The sequence below is a fragment of the Carassius carassius genome, chromosome 16 (assembly GCF_963082965.1).
Source record: "Carassius carassius chromosome 16, fCarCar2.1, whole genome shotgun sequence".
NCBI classification, from domain to species: domain Eukaryota; kingdom Metazoa; phylum Chordata; class Actinopteri; order Cypriniformes; family Cyprinidae; genus Carassius; species Carassius carassius.
The window spans coordinates 19,665,967-19,682,051 of NC_081770.1; the positions used below are offsets into that span (position 1 = coordinate 19,665,967).

Here is a 16,085-nt window from a genome sequence, read left to right on the forward strand (position 1 = left end):
TGGTGCACCTCCTGTTCCATGCAAATCATGCATGGGCATCAGAATGAATAGTACAAAACCTGCTCAGAACAGGTCATTATTCACCCGAAAATCGAAAGAAAAAAAAAGTTATTTTACTTTAAGGATGTGGATTTAGTTTTGAATTGTGACATTATTTTCAAGAAAATTAACCTCTCTGAAATTACTATGATGTGAACAATATATCTATTTTTTTTTTAAATTCTCAACAAAAATGATCAACACACATATACATAAATAATAATTTTTAAAAAATTCGAAATTTAGGTAAATTTACTACAAATGCATGCTCCTCCCTTTTTGACTAAACCTCAAAACGTTCAAAAAGAGCTTTTTATTTGTCAAAATGTAAATCATCCTTTTCTTGAAGGTCAATTGCTTCTTTATCAAAATGGGTACTAATAACCTCAACATTAATTAAGTTTCTTGGAACAAAAAGATGAATTGTTCAGATATTAAGACTACTGGCTTTTCATCCTTGAATAAAAAAAAAAGTCTATTAAAAAAAGGTGGATAAAGGTAGAGAAGGATAGAAGGGGGAGCGCTGACTTGAGACGAAGTTGGCTACGTTTGCAATCTCACTGGGACACTGAGAAAGGAATAGCAAGAGATAAGCACAAAAACCCCGGCATTAGAGAAACGCGCAGTAAAAAAGAAAGAGTGCCCTTTTTTTAAGGTAAGGAGGATAGTTGAGAGGGCAGAGAATAAGGAGCAGTCCTCATTTCTGAGTCAGCTGTCACAGTACTCTTTGGGAAACAGGACACACACCTGGTAGGGATAAAAAAGAAAAGTGTGCCTTTGGAAACCTCAGTGAGTCCAGGCCACATCTTTCGCTCTGAGGAGAACAGAAGGCCAAATGCTGCCTCTCAACTGGCCTTCTTCTGCATAAGCCTTTCCTTTTTAACCTCCTGATCTTCAGTACTGGAGGTATCCCTGCCTCTGAAATTTACCCATGAGCACTTTTTAACATCTAACTCGAATGTGATATCGCACCATCTGGATTCTTTGTTTTCGTCCTCATCCCACCCATGGGAATCCATCTCTGTTATATTTCTTCCTTAAGTGTGCTAGTTCAAAAAGCTAATTACAGGCATACCTGCGACCCCCAAGGCTATTAAAAGTACCTTGTCACCGGCTCAGTTTGATGTGGCGTTTATGTAGTCGACTGCAATTAAGTCCAGCAAGTCGAACTTCTCTTTCCAGCTTTCTAATTCTCGCTCTTTTCTCGACAGGCTCTGACAGGACAATTTCTCCTCTGTGGGTGAGAAAGTGGGAGATCATGACACAGACCATCAATAACAGATGGAGGGATCAAAAGTAGAGGGGATTTTACAGTGGCACATTTCATCTAATTCTTGTCAAGTCGTTCAGTCAATAACTGTGAAAGATTGAAAACATTTACTCGAGGCTTGAAATATATCTGCGTAACAACTAGTTACATGCTGTTTAAGGACTTAAAGGAATAGTTTGACCCCAACAATTAAGTCTGTCATCAGTTATCAGTTTTAAGAGTTTTTAAGGCAAGAGTGTACTTGTTCTACGTTTTCGAATTAGAAACAGACGCTTGGGCTCAGCTGTTGACTTGTCGACTTGGCAGAAGGAAGTAGTTTTGCACAAAAGAGGGTTTTTAAAGACACTCAGTTGTTGTTTCTTATGCATTTACACAATTGTGCCATCAAACTGTTGCATAAATGCAATATCACACTCGTTGCTGATATTGCTCACTTATAGCCAGTCACTCATCTCCTTTTTTTGCTCAACATAAGAAATAAAATCATATGGGTTTGTGTTAGTTTTGTGAAAATTTCAGATGAGCACCACTCCACGCAACCCAAAATACCGTCGTGTATCTGATAAATTTGTGTGAGGAAAATGCAAAATTGAAATGAAAACTCTACCGATGTGAATCTGAAATCTCGTTCAACATTTCTATGAAAGTTACAATGGAGTACTGACTTTTGATTGATCTTCGGACTGTTTTACGCACAAATCTATCGTACGGCTTCAGAAGACGTCAAATACAGATACATTTGAAAACTCCTGTTACCAGTCACTACCAGTGTCCTTTTGTGTTCGACGGGAGAAACATAATCATACAGGTTTGGAATGACATGAGCGTGATTTAATTTTCACGTAAAATCCAGATGAGCACCACTCCTCTCAACTCAAAACACACCAATACTCAGAAATACTGTATAAATTAGGTTAATGTCTTACAAAGAGCAAACCAATGTCAAAACGGTCAAGAAATACTGCATAAGCTAACCAATCCCAAGCATTTCCTGGAGCGTTTCAAATTGATCCCGCATTTTGAAATGAAATACAATATTTACATGTAGTACCAACCCACCCGCTCAATTAATGCTTATGTAAAAATACATAAACAGTTACCTAGAGTGTTTTCTACATTGATGGTACGAAAGAACTTTTCTCATGTTGGATCGACTAAAATGAGATGTAACATTAACGAATTAAAGAGACGGAAAAGTGAAATTGTTATAGTCCTTGTGAGGTCCAGCAGTGCCCCTCTGATCATAATGGGGGTAGACTGAGCCAGACTAGAAGGGGGTAAGTGAAGGCCGTCGTAATATCAAAGATAAGGAGGTTTAGGTGAAAGGCTGACGGAAAGGAGGGGGTTATTTGGTTAGAAATGGCCGTGACCCTCCTGTTGACCTCGATGACCTCCTGAACCGTGCCTCTTGTGCTTTCTGCGCTCGTGGTGGGACTTGTGGTGGTGGCGTCTGTAGCGGTGAGATCTCCTTGCTGAGGACACAAAAACAAAGTCTGGTCATTTGGTTTTTGAGATTACCATTTAGAGAATAAAGTTGGGATACTCACACTTCGTACAGATGATCTTGGGCCGGTCCCATTTGCCGTTGGCGCGACACTTGATTGTGGGAATGTGGCGCTGGAAGAAACCGTCACCGCACTGGTAACGCACCACAGAGTGTATGTCATAATGCGAACACTTCCGACCAATCAGGAAAGCGTTGTCCACGGTGGGCGGAGCTCCACATAGTACTGCAAGAAAGACAATGTAGGATTACGAAAATGTAAATAAATCTTGTATCGACATCAAATGAATCAACATATTTTCTTAATACATGTTCCTGGAAATAATTCTATATAACTGAAATTCTGTCAGATTTTTTAATGTTGTAGCTGATAACCGATAAGCAATGGCTATATTATTTTGTCTAAATGAAATAAAAATAAAACGCATAAAAACTAAAATCAATCATTTTAAATGGTACAAAGTGAACATTCTGAAAATAGATATTCATTTTTAAATTTGCAGAAGACTACATTTAACAGTGCAATGAAATTAGTGTTTTTAAAGATTAAAATTTAATGATGGTTAGATGATGGGGAATTTTTTTTATTAAACATAAAATAATTTATAATAAAGAAATTTATAATAAAAAAACACATAAAACTAATTTAATAACTGATATAATTTATCATAACTGATATTTTGGGCATCCATATTTCCTGGTGATTCATTGTGAATTTTATTGCAAATTAAATGAATGAATGAATGAATGAATTCACGGCAGCCATTTTGTCACACATCACACTAAAATACAATTAATTCCTGATGAACTGGAGCAAAATGAAGTGAGTTTTTCCTTTTTTGTGAACTGCACAGAATATATGAATATATATATATATATATATATATATATATATATATATATATGAAATCATGTAAATAAATAAATGAATCAATCAATTTCCAATTTTTTCAAGATCCAATCGATTCCCACTAGACATTTTTCATTGAATACTCATATTAAGCATATGTTTAACTTAATTCAGGAGTAGAATGGGCTTTAAATGTACTCTTTTCTCTAGACATATCCAGGCATGGTGTATGAAAAAAAATGTCTATAGTCAGATTCAAGCCTAAAGACATACTCTTCTCCAGCAGTGCCTCACGGTGACATTTATCGAATTAAACAGGTTTAAAGGTCAGCATTTCCTTACAGCTTTCATTAGGTGGCGCCCTCGGAGCTGAAATTCTTCATATCGCTTGACTGAAGATGCAGGAGTTGCCTATTCTTTTGCCGCGGTGGGTCAGTAAACACCTCAGGGAACCAATCAAGGTACACAAAATTTGCCTGTGGTCTACGGCTCCCCGTACATTCATACGCTCTGAACAGCAAACCTATAATCCAAAGCTGCTCTCTATAATCACCTCAGCTTGTTCATTTGCAGCGAAACATCATAAAGCTGACCTGTGATTTGAGTGTTTAATGTCTTCACTCCGGCAGACTTTATGGCCTTGGCACTTTAGCTTTTCCCCTTCAAGTAAGATTTTCTTTATCAGACGCTCCAGAGCAAGTAGTGCCATTAACCTCCTTGCAGGATTTCACAGCATTTTCAGAATCAAATCAATTCTGGAAGGAACTGCAGGTTATCTGTTTCTCAGGACGGGCAGGAATTGCCACCTAATCAGTGACGGTATGAGCTGGAATTGATCTGGGAAGTCAGCGGCTGCTTGTAAGCCTGATGAGTTCTGTTGTATGCGGGGTTTTTTAATGGTGGGGAGCTTCTTTGTCTGGAGAGAATGAGGTATGTATGACCTTCTGGGTTGAGGACAGGAGGCAAATGTCACACTTAAAAACACTCACTCCTGAACTGAGCAGCCGTTCTCAATCCACACAAGCCGAGCACTGATTCAACAATAAATCATAAATAAATAATAGACCATAAAATCAATACTCAATCCTGGACACACTGTACACTTAGATAGACTGGCCTCAAAAAGTATTCAGACAACTAAGCCATGCTTAAAAATGTATGAATGTCACTTTATTCTATAGTCTATTCTATATCTTCACTTAGAAGAACAAAATATATCTGGATTTTTAAAAAAAAAAGTTTTAGTAACAGTAACAAAACAACAACAAAAAACTAAGCGTAACAAATAAATTATATATTATATACAATAAATTCAATATATTTTATACTTACGGTTAATAAACTAAGAAAAATAAATAAATAAATAAATAAATAAATAAATAATAAATATTAACATATAAAACAATATATAAATAAATATTTAAAAAAATTACAAACGTTTTTTTTTTACGGTAATTATTTTAAAAATAATACGCACACATACACACACACACACATTACATTTATTAATAAAATAAAAACTTTAATTTAACAAGCAATGTAATAAATCCTATGCACAATTTTCAAACAAATGAAACCTTTTATATTTACAAAGATTCTTTATATATATATATATATATATATATATATATATATATATATGTGTGTGTGTGTGTGTGTATGTGCATTAATAAAACAAAAAACTAGATTTTCTTAAATTATTAATTTTTTTAATTAAATAAGATATTTTTTTGTTTTATTAATCAATCAAATAAATTATATATCTTAATTACAAACCTAAAACATTATAAATTCTACATTTTGAAATTTGCATTACATTTGAATCTATGTTGTTAATATAGCTGATGTTATACGCGGCAGGTTACTTTGCACAAGTGTCTGATAACAGATTTCCTGTTTGCATTCCAACTGCAAGTTGAAGCATTTTTGCAGAGGACAAAGGAAAGAGGTTTATCGCAGCGCTATCATATCGACCAGACCGTGCAGAATGCCCCAGGATGCGTCTCACCTCATTCATACAAATATCAAAGCTGGCAGGCAAAAGTCAAGGTGATTCAATAACACAGACACAGAGAGGGTTCTTTAACTGAGTCAGCATCACCCTGAGGCTTGTGCTCAACACTCTGGATTCAAGCAGCTTTACCTCCAGCAAAATCCAAAGCTCAGCATAAAAACTATTACATCACGAGAGAAACACACCGACTGATACTGCAGAACATCTGTTTTAAGCGCATATCAAGTTAATATCATGTGACTGTCTATTGTTCGCTGTTCTTAAGGGATTTTATTATTGTATTAAGGCCAGGCTGGAGGGATTGCATGATCAATAGTGCTGACAGTTTGAATGAGAGACTGACTGGGGGAGGGCTGATGGACAAAAGGGGACAGCGAGGCAAGTGGCGGGGGTGGTTGGAAAGGTGGTCTTGCAAACGACAGCTGGCTGAGCTGTGTACGTGTGCCAGCCATACGACTGTTTGCTCAAAACTGAACAAGCACACCCACGATTAAAATCTGCGGCTACTGCCCAGAGTAACCCCTGTATACACCTACAAGGCACTTTGGGTTCACAAGGAGGGCCAGACCATGACAGAACAACTCTGGTATTTAGTTTCAATATAAAGATATTTAAATAGAATTTTATACATACATATATATATATATATATATATATATATATATATATATATATATATATATATATATAAATAATGAAAATCTAATGAAATATTAAAGTAAATTTTAGTCAAATATTTATATTAAAAGTGATATTGTATTTGTTTGATATAAGCTTGATATAAATATTTCTAATAAAATTTACGTTCGAATATATACAGATATTTCAGTTAAATAGACACTTTGGGATCACAAGGGCTGATGGAGAACAGGTCCTTTAGAGAAAACCTCTCAGGGGGCCCAGACCACGATAGACCTGCTCTGGAAAGCAAATGAGACTAGTTACATTTAAATATTTATATTAAATATAATATTTGTTGTTCATTTATATAAATGTTTCAATTAAATATTTAGTTTAAATATGCAGATATTTGATTACAATTTAATTCATACTACACTTGTGGCTAGATGAATATTACATTTAAACATAAAATATCTCTTTTAATATACATTTTTAATTAAATATTTTAATATTTATCTTCATAATTAGTTTAACATAAATATTTCAATAAAATATTAGGTTTAAATATGTACATATTTCAGTTAAACGTCTAAATTTAAATCCTATTGAAATCTAAGCTTAAACACGTAAGCCAGCCTACCACGTAAACTAAGCTCAAACACTTTTTAATAATGAATTGAATATTAAATTATGGAATGGAGGGCAGGCATTCAATAGGAAGCGAGAAACGTGTTTCCCTGGCTCTCCAGAGCAGGTCCTTCATGGTCTGGGCCTCCTGAGAGGCATTCTCTGATGGACCTGTTCTCCGGTTGGCCCTTGTGAACCCAAGGTATCTTTTTAAATCTAGCTAGGGCAGACAGACCTGACAGATTCCATAACCCCAGTCTGATTCATATGTAAATGAGCAGATAAAACGAGTCTAATGAGCCCATAGAGGTGTTGGTGAAGCAGATTGCATCAGAGCTAGACGACTATGAGTGGCTGAAGAAAACCAGTCATGTCCGCCATGTCATGATCGAAGCTTTGAACACGCAGCCCTCCCGAGGACCCACCATCACATCCTCAGAACGAAATGAGTGACAGTTATTGTTGAGGCCACTGTCTGATGGTGAAAAGACGTGAGATGACTTGGTGAAATGGGGAGCTGTTGAAAATGAAGTTATACAAACTGACATAAGTTCAGAGTGACAGAAAATAGAGGAATGGAATGATTTTGAATGTAGATCTTGGCTATAGAAACAGTTCAGTCCTAAAATTTAAACCCTGCTAGCATTTATTCACCCTCATGTCATACCAAACCTGCATGACTTTCTTTTATTTTGTGATATATTGAAGAATGTTGGTAACCTGAGTTTCGGTTCCCATTGACTTCCATTGTATTTTTTATTGTCTATATAGTGGAAGCCAGTGGGAACCAAAATGGTTTTGTCACCAATATTCAAAATTCAAAATATCCACAGAACAACGAAAGTTCATACAGGTTTGGAAAGACATGAGACACTTTGGGTTCACAAGGGTCAACCGGAGAACAGGTCCTTCCATGTCTCCTGAAGTCATATGATAATAGCTTTATGTAATGTAATAGCTTTATCAATCTTTTGAATCTTTACATTGAATCGTTGAATTATTCACACAACCAGTCTAAATGATTGTTCGTGAATCAGACTGATCAGGTTCTAGAGTTCAACTAACTGATTCATGGTAAAGTGTGGCCAGTACATTATACGATATAAATCTTGTGTTCCACAGAAGAAATAAAGTCAAATAAGTTTTGAATAACATGAAAGTAAACGTTGACAGTAGAAGCAGCACTGATTTTATTTAAAGGAAGCGATATAAATGAAAGAGCGTATGAGGAACATCTCATGAAGACGTGTGAATAAAGTTAACAAAAGGAGGTCAGTACTGGAGGAAACAGTATAGTGTGGTAGAAAGCGAGGCGGTACAGTATTTGTCCTCTTTGCCTAATTCCTCCCCTCTCTTCTGCTCACCTGTGCCTTTTTTGCAGATGTAGGGCAGGTTGTAGTTGCAGGGCACATCGTTCCATTTGCCGTTCTCATGGGCGATCATCACCACGCAGTCCTCTCCGCCCGCAAAGAAATTATCCGGCTGGTTCTCCCTCCAGTTCTCATATTGCTGGAGGAGGAAACAGGGATATTTCAGGGCTGAATCCAATCCCATGGCTTTACTAGGTATTTTGTGTACTGTCTTAAATATCAATTACAAATGGGTTTTCAGATACATCTAATGGGTCTGTTATAATATATTATATAAACTTATTTTGATGCCTAAATGGTTTGAAAACTTTAGACTTGTGCTTCATTTGCATGATCTATCTGACCATATTGCCTTCATTATCATACAGTGATTAGTTTAAGTTATTTATTGTACTGTATGTTTTGATACTAAAATGTACATTTTATTATAAATCATTTATTCAATTTATTGTAATATTTTGTATGTTGACGGATAATAAATATTCAATTAAATATTTAGTCTAAATATAAAGATTTCAATGAAAGGTCCATTTAAAATGGTTTAATAATTCAAATTTATCTAAAAATAAATATTTACTTATAAAATTGTATTAAGGGTAATATTTTACTTGATGTGTATTTTAAATGTATGAATTAATGAAATAACTATTTCAGTTGTTGATGGATGGAAATTAAATCCTATAAAATATTCAAATAAATGTCAATGGATATATTTATATTAAATATTATAATATTTTATCTGTTGGTGGATATATTTCAATTAAATATCTAGTATAAATATATAGATATTTCAATAAGAAGTCTATTTATTATATTTATAATACATAAATAAATCAAAAAAATAAAAAAGTAAGTAAATATCAAAATACAAGTCAATTCAAATATTTATTGTTTTATATTTTATTTATTGTCTATACAGTATATTAAGATAAAAAGTAAATAAAAAATCGAATTAAATATTAAAATAAATGTTCTAAATTTAAAAATAAAAGTTCTTATATCAAATATAATACTTTATTTGTTAATTGATATGAATGTCAATTAAATATTTAGTTTAAATATAGAATTAATCCAATAAAACATTACAAATATATGAATAAATAAAGCTGAAATAAAATTAGATTGAGTTATATTTTATTTTCTGTCCATTAAAATATTTATATTAAAATCCTATTTAATTTATTGTCTACTTTAATCATACAATTAAACTATATACTATTTTTAATTTTTTTGATGGATTAAAAACTTAATTATAAATCGAATTAAATATTAAATAAATGTTAATTTAAAATGTCATATTAAATATAATATTTTATTTGTTAATGGAATTAAATATTTCAATGAAATATTTTATTTAAATGTAGAAATAATAATAAAAAAATCTAATAAAATACACGAATAAAAAAGTATCTACAAAATTAATTGAACCAATCTAATAAAATATACAAATAAATGCTAATTTAAATATTTATATCAAATGTTATATTTAATTAAAACTATTTAAATTAAATATTTCATTTAAATATGTAGACATCTCAGGTAAACATACAATTAAAATATAAAATATTATACAAATTTGTATACATTTTATACTGATTGTGCCAGTCTCACCAGATCCATGTTATCAGTCCATTGAAAGTCGTCTTCCACCATCCTGTCATTCAGACCAATCCATGTGTTTTCATGGCACAGTCCTGTTTAAAAAGCACAAGACATTTCTTTTTTTCTTCTTTTTATTAAAAACACACATACAAACACAATTTGCATTCATTTAGAGGTTTTTACTTCCAGCACATATTTATTTCACCACATAACTGATGAAAACACTCATATCAATACCAGATGTAACCAGCAACCAAGACACCCACCGAAGAGCAAATCGTAGTAAATAGAGTCTTACTGTCATAAAATGCAGAGCTAATGCTTCCCCTTTAAGTCGTAGTCTGCTTTATGTCTCCTACAGGGCCACTGGGAGCCGAATGATGGTGTTCACAATCACAATCACAATTCAAGCTCAAAGCAAGATGCATTTGTGAGGATTTTTTCTTTTTTTGGTCTGGCTGTAATGGAATTTCAATCATGGTGTTACTGATTAACATCATTACAGGGCCCATTAATCTTCTTAATGGCTGTGCCCCCTTTATTGCAGGGGTGGAGATGTCCATTTTCAAGGCGATTAAACACACTTTTTGGTGAGCGCCGCAGCTCTGTATGCAGACAGCATGCTGTGAGAGGCCACACCGAGCGTCATTACGCTTGATTTAGGTTCGACTAGGGACTGGAGACATAATGCAATCTGTGGTGTACAGGAGGTCAGCATCCTGTCGCTTTTCTTAGCTATCTGGCTGGATATTAATGAATCTAGGCTATGCAAATAGTTTTAGTCAAAGCTAATTGGGTAAAACAGACGAAGATTAGCCACAGATACCGACCATTTGCTGTTTTATATCCCATGAAGAACAGGGGTCAGCAAAATACAGAATTTAAGAACTGGTTTCTGTTTAATAATAACAGTGAATTTGAACGGGCCACACGTCACAATAAAAAAATACAAATAATAATATTAAGCTTTAGTTACGAACGGTGATTTGTCACATGCTAGTTGGTTGCAAATGATTTTAAGCAGAGGGAACTTTTTTTGCAAAAGTTAATTGAGAACAAATGACTTGCACTTAATTTGTTTAAAAAAATTATCTGAAATTTATGCTTATTGATGGTAAATGTGAATAAAAACTGGATTTGGTGGCTAAATAAAACCAAAAAGAGGTACATACAAACAAAATTTCCATCACATTACACCACAAAAATTAAAATATGAGCATGGCCGTAGCCAGCTATGAGGTCACCGAGGTCCGGACCTCTGTAAATTTTTCATGTTCGAAAATAAAATGTGGAAATATGTATGTTTCAAAATGTAATAAAATAGAAAGCAGTTATTTTTAATTGCAATGATAAATACATTTTTTACTGTATTTTTAATCAAATAAATGGAGCCTAAGGGCATGTTCACACTTGGTGTCTTTTTTAAATTAACGGGGAGAGTAATGTCGGTTCACAACGACATTTGTGGAATCGCGACATTATACAGGGAAGGAAACTGTATCGAGCATCCACCAATTTAGTCTAGGAGCTCTGGTTGGATGATGAACCATTAGCTGCATACTTTTTTTTTAGACTAGACAGACTAGTAGAGATAACCCATTGTGCTCTGAAACTAGTACGATAGCATTAATTAGCAGAAACATTATATCTTCCTAGCCCCAGGCTTTTGAATGTAAGCACATCTGCAAACAGTTAATTTTTTAGTTTGTTACAGAAGTGTATTAGTGACTCTGTCTGGGATGAACCCTGGTACTGACCATTAATGAAGTCCTGCTCTTGTGTGGAATGGATGCTGGCCAGGTGACCGCTGTGCTCTCTGCAGTCTTTCTCCGCGTCTTCCCACGTGTGTCTGCGGGTGAAGTACCTGTAGCAGTGGCCGTGAAACTTCCTCCAGTTGTGCTCGCAACCCTCAGTATCTGCCGTGAGAGAGAAACAGAGCCTGAGGTACAGAAAAGAGCCTGAGACTTTAGCCAAAATGCTACTGGTTAGCATTCAGCATTCCTCCAACACAACTGACATAATTAGCATCACAATGTGAGGAAAAAGTTAAAAGATTAGCATGGATTTCTTAGCATTTAGTTAGTCAGGATGTTTGAAAAGTCCCATTCAGCGATAATCTCACACATAGCTACATGCTAGCCTACTTTAGCACTCAACTTTAGCTTTTCTGAAGTGACACAGTCAAGCTTTTTATTCGCGTGTCACTATAATCCGTGGCTTTGAACATAAGCAGTTTAGCACGAGCAAAAACGTGTCTTAATCTATTCAAATGACAACAATCTAGAGAAAATGTTTCCTAAGTTCAGCGGCTAATTAAGCCCTGTCACATTCCTGTCAGAAATACCTCTTTCTAACCCTCTGGGACTCTCTACCACATCTGGACGCACAACGAACAGATTACCAGTACATTTTTAAGCGTGTGAGGCTTCGTACATCTGCGTATGTGGGTGAAGGTTTTAGCCGTCCCAGACTTCCCATTTCATGAAGCTCAAAGCACTTTTCTGCCTTTTTTACTTCCAGCAAATTCAAAGCGACGTTGGTAAATTGGCTGCTGCAAATTGGCCCGTATGGGGCTCTGTTTAGCATGCAGAATGCGGGGCAGTGGAACAGAATGTACCGCAATAATGTATTTAAGGTGCCACGACCACTGCAGTCGCCATGGGTCTATGTGTCCAAAATGTAAAGGTCTAATGTCCATCACAACACTTCCTCCCAGAATGAAAACGTAATCATTATTTGCTTTCCTTTGCTATAAATATTAGCCTAGATGGTGGTGGACCAACATTGGGGTTCTTTAGTGAAGTGACTGGTTAAATTGGTTAAGGAGCTTCGCAGGATCATCAGAACACCAGCATCCAATCATGCTCCTTCAAAACAAGAAATTTCTCTAAAAAACAAATACCCTGCAATCAATCCAGTGCAGCAAATCAATGTTGAGTGTCCAAAACATGTACCAATTAAGTGCAAATGTAAAAAAATAAATAATGTCCTGCTTTAATATAACAAAAAGGGTACAAAACACTAAATTTGACCTTAGTGGATTTTTTTATTTTAAGTTTTTATGTCTTGTGATGCCACATACATGAAATATTCCTCACATTACACCAACAAAATAAAATTGAGAGCAACAAAATTATGATTTTTCTTCATTGACACCAAAACACTGGTTGCTATGCTGCTGTAAATGCTATTGGTCAAAAATAAAATAAAATAAGCTTTCACTTTTATTCAAGAAAGCATCTAAATAATAAAAATCTGTGAAGTGCAAAAAAAAAAAACATTTTAAATTAAAATGCAAGAATTTTTTGTAGTCAATAAACTTTCTTAATTCACCCACCGTCGGCAGGTGTGGCAAATAAAAAACATTTTAGATCCTGTTTAGGCATAATAAAAACAACAATAAACCAAACTTCAATATATGGCATTTCTTGTTGGTTAAACTCCACTTCCACATTTTTGCATTCCCTGAAGATCACCAACGCAAAAGATCCAGAGCTTGATTTTGAGGCCTGGCCCGTTTAACCTGAGTCAGAGGGATCTAGCCTGAAGCTTAACCTGAGCTTAATACTGCCTGGAACAAAAGCATCACGATTCTCTCTCATACGCTTTGGCATTCAAGTTGCTTTCTGTTCTCTAGGGAGAAAACAGACTGGCTGCTCTTTCACTGCTGGAAGGCTAGAACAGAGACAACACACACGTCATGTTTCCCAAAGGAGGATGAACAGCATTAGCTAATCTGTAAGGAAACAGCTGATATCTAATGTAACAATAGTTCTTAACTAGTGGGCCAAGAATAGTAGGAAAAAACAATGCTAAATGCAAATAATAAAATGCAATAATCATAGATATGGGTAGGACAGGAAAAAAATATTTATCAACTTTTAAAATAATTTCCATATATATTGATGTGTAAGGTTCTGATAAGAATAAAAATAAAAACAGACTATATTAAATACAGATATTTGACCTGTTGTTTTTCCAATGCACTGTGATTTAAAGGTGAAAACGGTTTGCGAAACAGTGCTTTGTGCTCGTGTATCCTACCTCTTCTCCTTCGGCACAAATCCAAATATTCCGTAATATTTCCATATTTGCGATGTATCTAAATGCTGAATTATTATTTATTATGTAAATTATAGGCTTCGTACTTCAGTCGCATTCCAGCATTCACAGAGGAGGTCGTGCTGTTTGGTTCACTGTATTTTATTTTGATAAAGTACCAACTGTGCTGATAAGTTATCAATGCTGGAACTGATGTGTTTTGTGTGTGTGTGTGTGTGTGCATGTGCGATCACTTCTTCAACTGTTTCCTTATACCATCAGAATGAACTTTAAACACTTATTGTCTTATTAATAATGCATCACTGTATAAAGGTCTGCTTTAATTTGTGTACACTCACAATGAAAACAAAACATTGTACTCGCTGCCATTTGAGTTTCCTTTCTGTGAACAAATGAAGCCTGTCACAAGAATGAACTGAAGATCAGCATATATAGGTTTTTTCCCCTTGTTTATCTGTAAACTAAATCAAATATTTAAAAAAAAAAATTGTGTGTATATACTGTATGTACTGCAGATTTTCTATCAGCTATTATTACAACTATTAGGTGCCCTAATAGTATTGTTGTGCTCCCTCACTCAAAAAAAAGAAGAAGAAAAAAACACCTACTATAAGGGGTCAAGACAGAACTTTATTAAAATATAAAAGTCAATAGATAAATTGTAATTAAATTGTATTATTTATAAATTACAATTGTTTCTCTAGACAGTTAACTGTTGTTATGATTTTATTAATACAGTTGTCTGATTGATTTTATAGTCTCAAACATTCAGAAATCACCCACCATAAAATTAAGCCGTTTTACTACGATACCCATGGATCATTTTGGTAAGGTTTGTGATGTGATGTCCACATGTTTTTGTTGAAGAAATTAAAGAGGCTGTAGCATTTCTATCACAAAAAGGTGGCCAAAAATAAATAAATAAATAAAATGGATGTCTAAATTAAATGTTTGGTCAATATTAAACAAGGATTTGATCGTCATGTAAGTGTAGCATTAGGCAGTTATCAGGCTTTTGGTGCCCTTTGCAGGCTTTTGTAATAATGTAAATTGTTAAAATACATAATGTAATACAAAATAAACTGCGTTATTCAATGAAACCATATGATTATAATTAATTAACCAATCGCCTCGTTGTTTTATAAAATACATTTTAAGTAATGGAAACTAGAATATTAAGTGAGCTGCGTTGTTGGTGGTGGTGAAATTATTACGACATTAAAACACGTTACTAACATCAACAGTCAAAAAAGTTTCACAGGATTATGAATGTAGCTACCTTAAAGTGATGCACGGGCTTAATCTTGTTTTTTTATTTTTATTTTCTCTGCGCCGGACTGCGCTGATGTCTTTTCCCTGATATAGCCTAGTTGTCCAATAATTATGATAATCATTTGTATTCAGCTGCAAACATGAGCTGAGACGAGCGCGGGCACAGATGCAGGAATTGTGCGTCACGTGTGCATACTGCTTACTTCGTTCATCATAAAATGTAGTTTTTATAATTATATATATTATAGATATGTTCATGTTTAGATTTTTATTTATGTATATGCACATGTACTGGTTTCACCCCTAATATATATATATATATATATATGTGTGTGTGTGTGTGTGTGTGTGTGTGTGTGTGTGTAACGGTATGTGTATTCGTACCGGACCGTTTCGGTACAGGGCTTTTGGTACGTTGCACGTGTGTACCTAATGACCAAATGCAATATTTTGTACGCGGAACATAGGTACATTTTCGTGTTTCCAAACGAACATATTAAGTGGCGGAAGTCTCCGCGTTCAGCGCAAATCCCGCCCTACAGCTGATTCTACCGCAAGCGTGAGCGGTGCGCGATCTATTTTTGCTGTGCTGCTCACGCTCAATTAAAGTGAAAGCACACTTTTGATGGACAATAAATGTGATTTAACACAAAACGTGCTCAAAATACACAGAATAAGCATGTCAAGAGTTTTAACAACAATGCCAATGTCTAGTGTTTTCACAATTATGCCAGAAAAGAACATTAAGTATAACAAATATGTATTTACCTATTTAAACTTTTTAATTAATTGTTTTGGGTGAAAGTATGGTGTATTGTTATAAAAACAAATGTTGAAAGAATTATACCCATTGT

The 16,085-nt window shown here is 34.5% G+C and overlaps 1 protein-coding gene across 2 annotated transcripts in view; it reads right to left on the reverse strand.

The window, feature by feature from the left end:
- Positions 1–2,118: 2,118 nt before the first annotated feature.
- Positions 2,119–16,085, reverse strand: part of LOC132159829 (neurocan core protein-like) — a 127,759-nt gene continuing 113,792 nt past the window's right edge. For both annotated transcript variants that reach the window (XM_059569453.1, XM_059569452.1), the window contains exons 11-15: positions 11,655–11,813; positions 9,907–9,989; positions 8,290–8,434; positions 2,857–3,039; positions 2,119–2,781 (exon numbers count right to left, since the gene is read on the reverse strand). In XM_059569453.1, the coding sequence (XP_059425436.1) occupies positions 2,663–2,781; positions 2,857–3,039; positions 8,290–8,434; positions 9,907–9,989; positions 11,655–11,813 (689 nt within the window). In that variant the 3' untranslated portion in view covers positions 2,119–2,662. The remainder of the gene's footprint in view (positions 2,782–2,856; positions 3,040–8,289; positions 8,435–9,906; positions 9,990–11,654; positions 11,814–16,085) is intronic.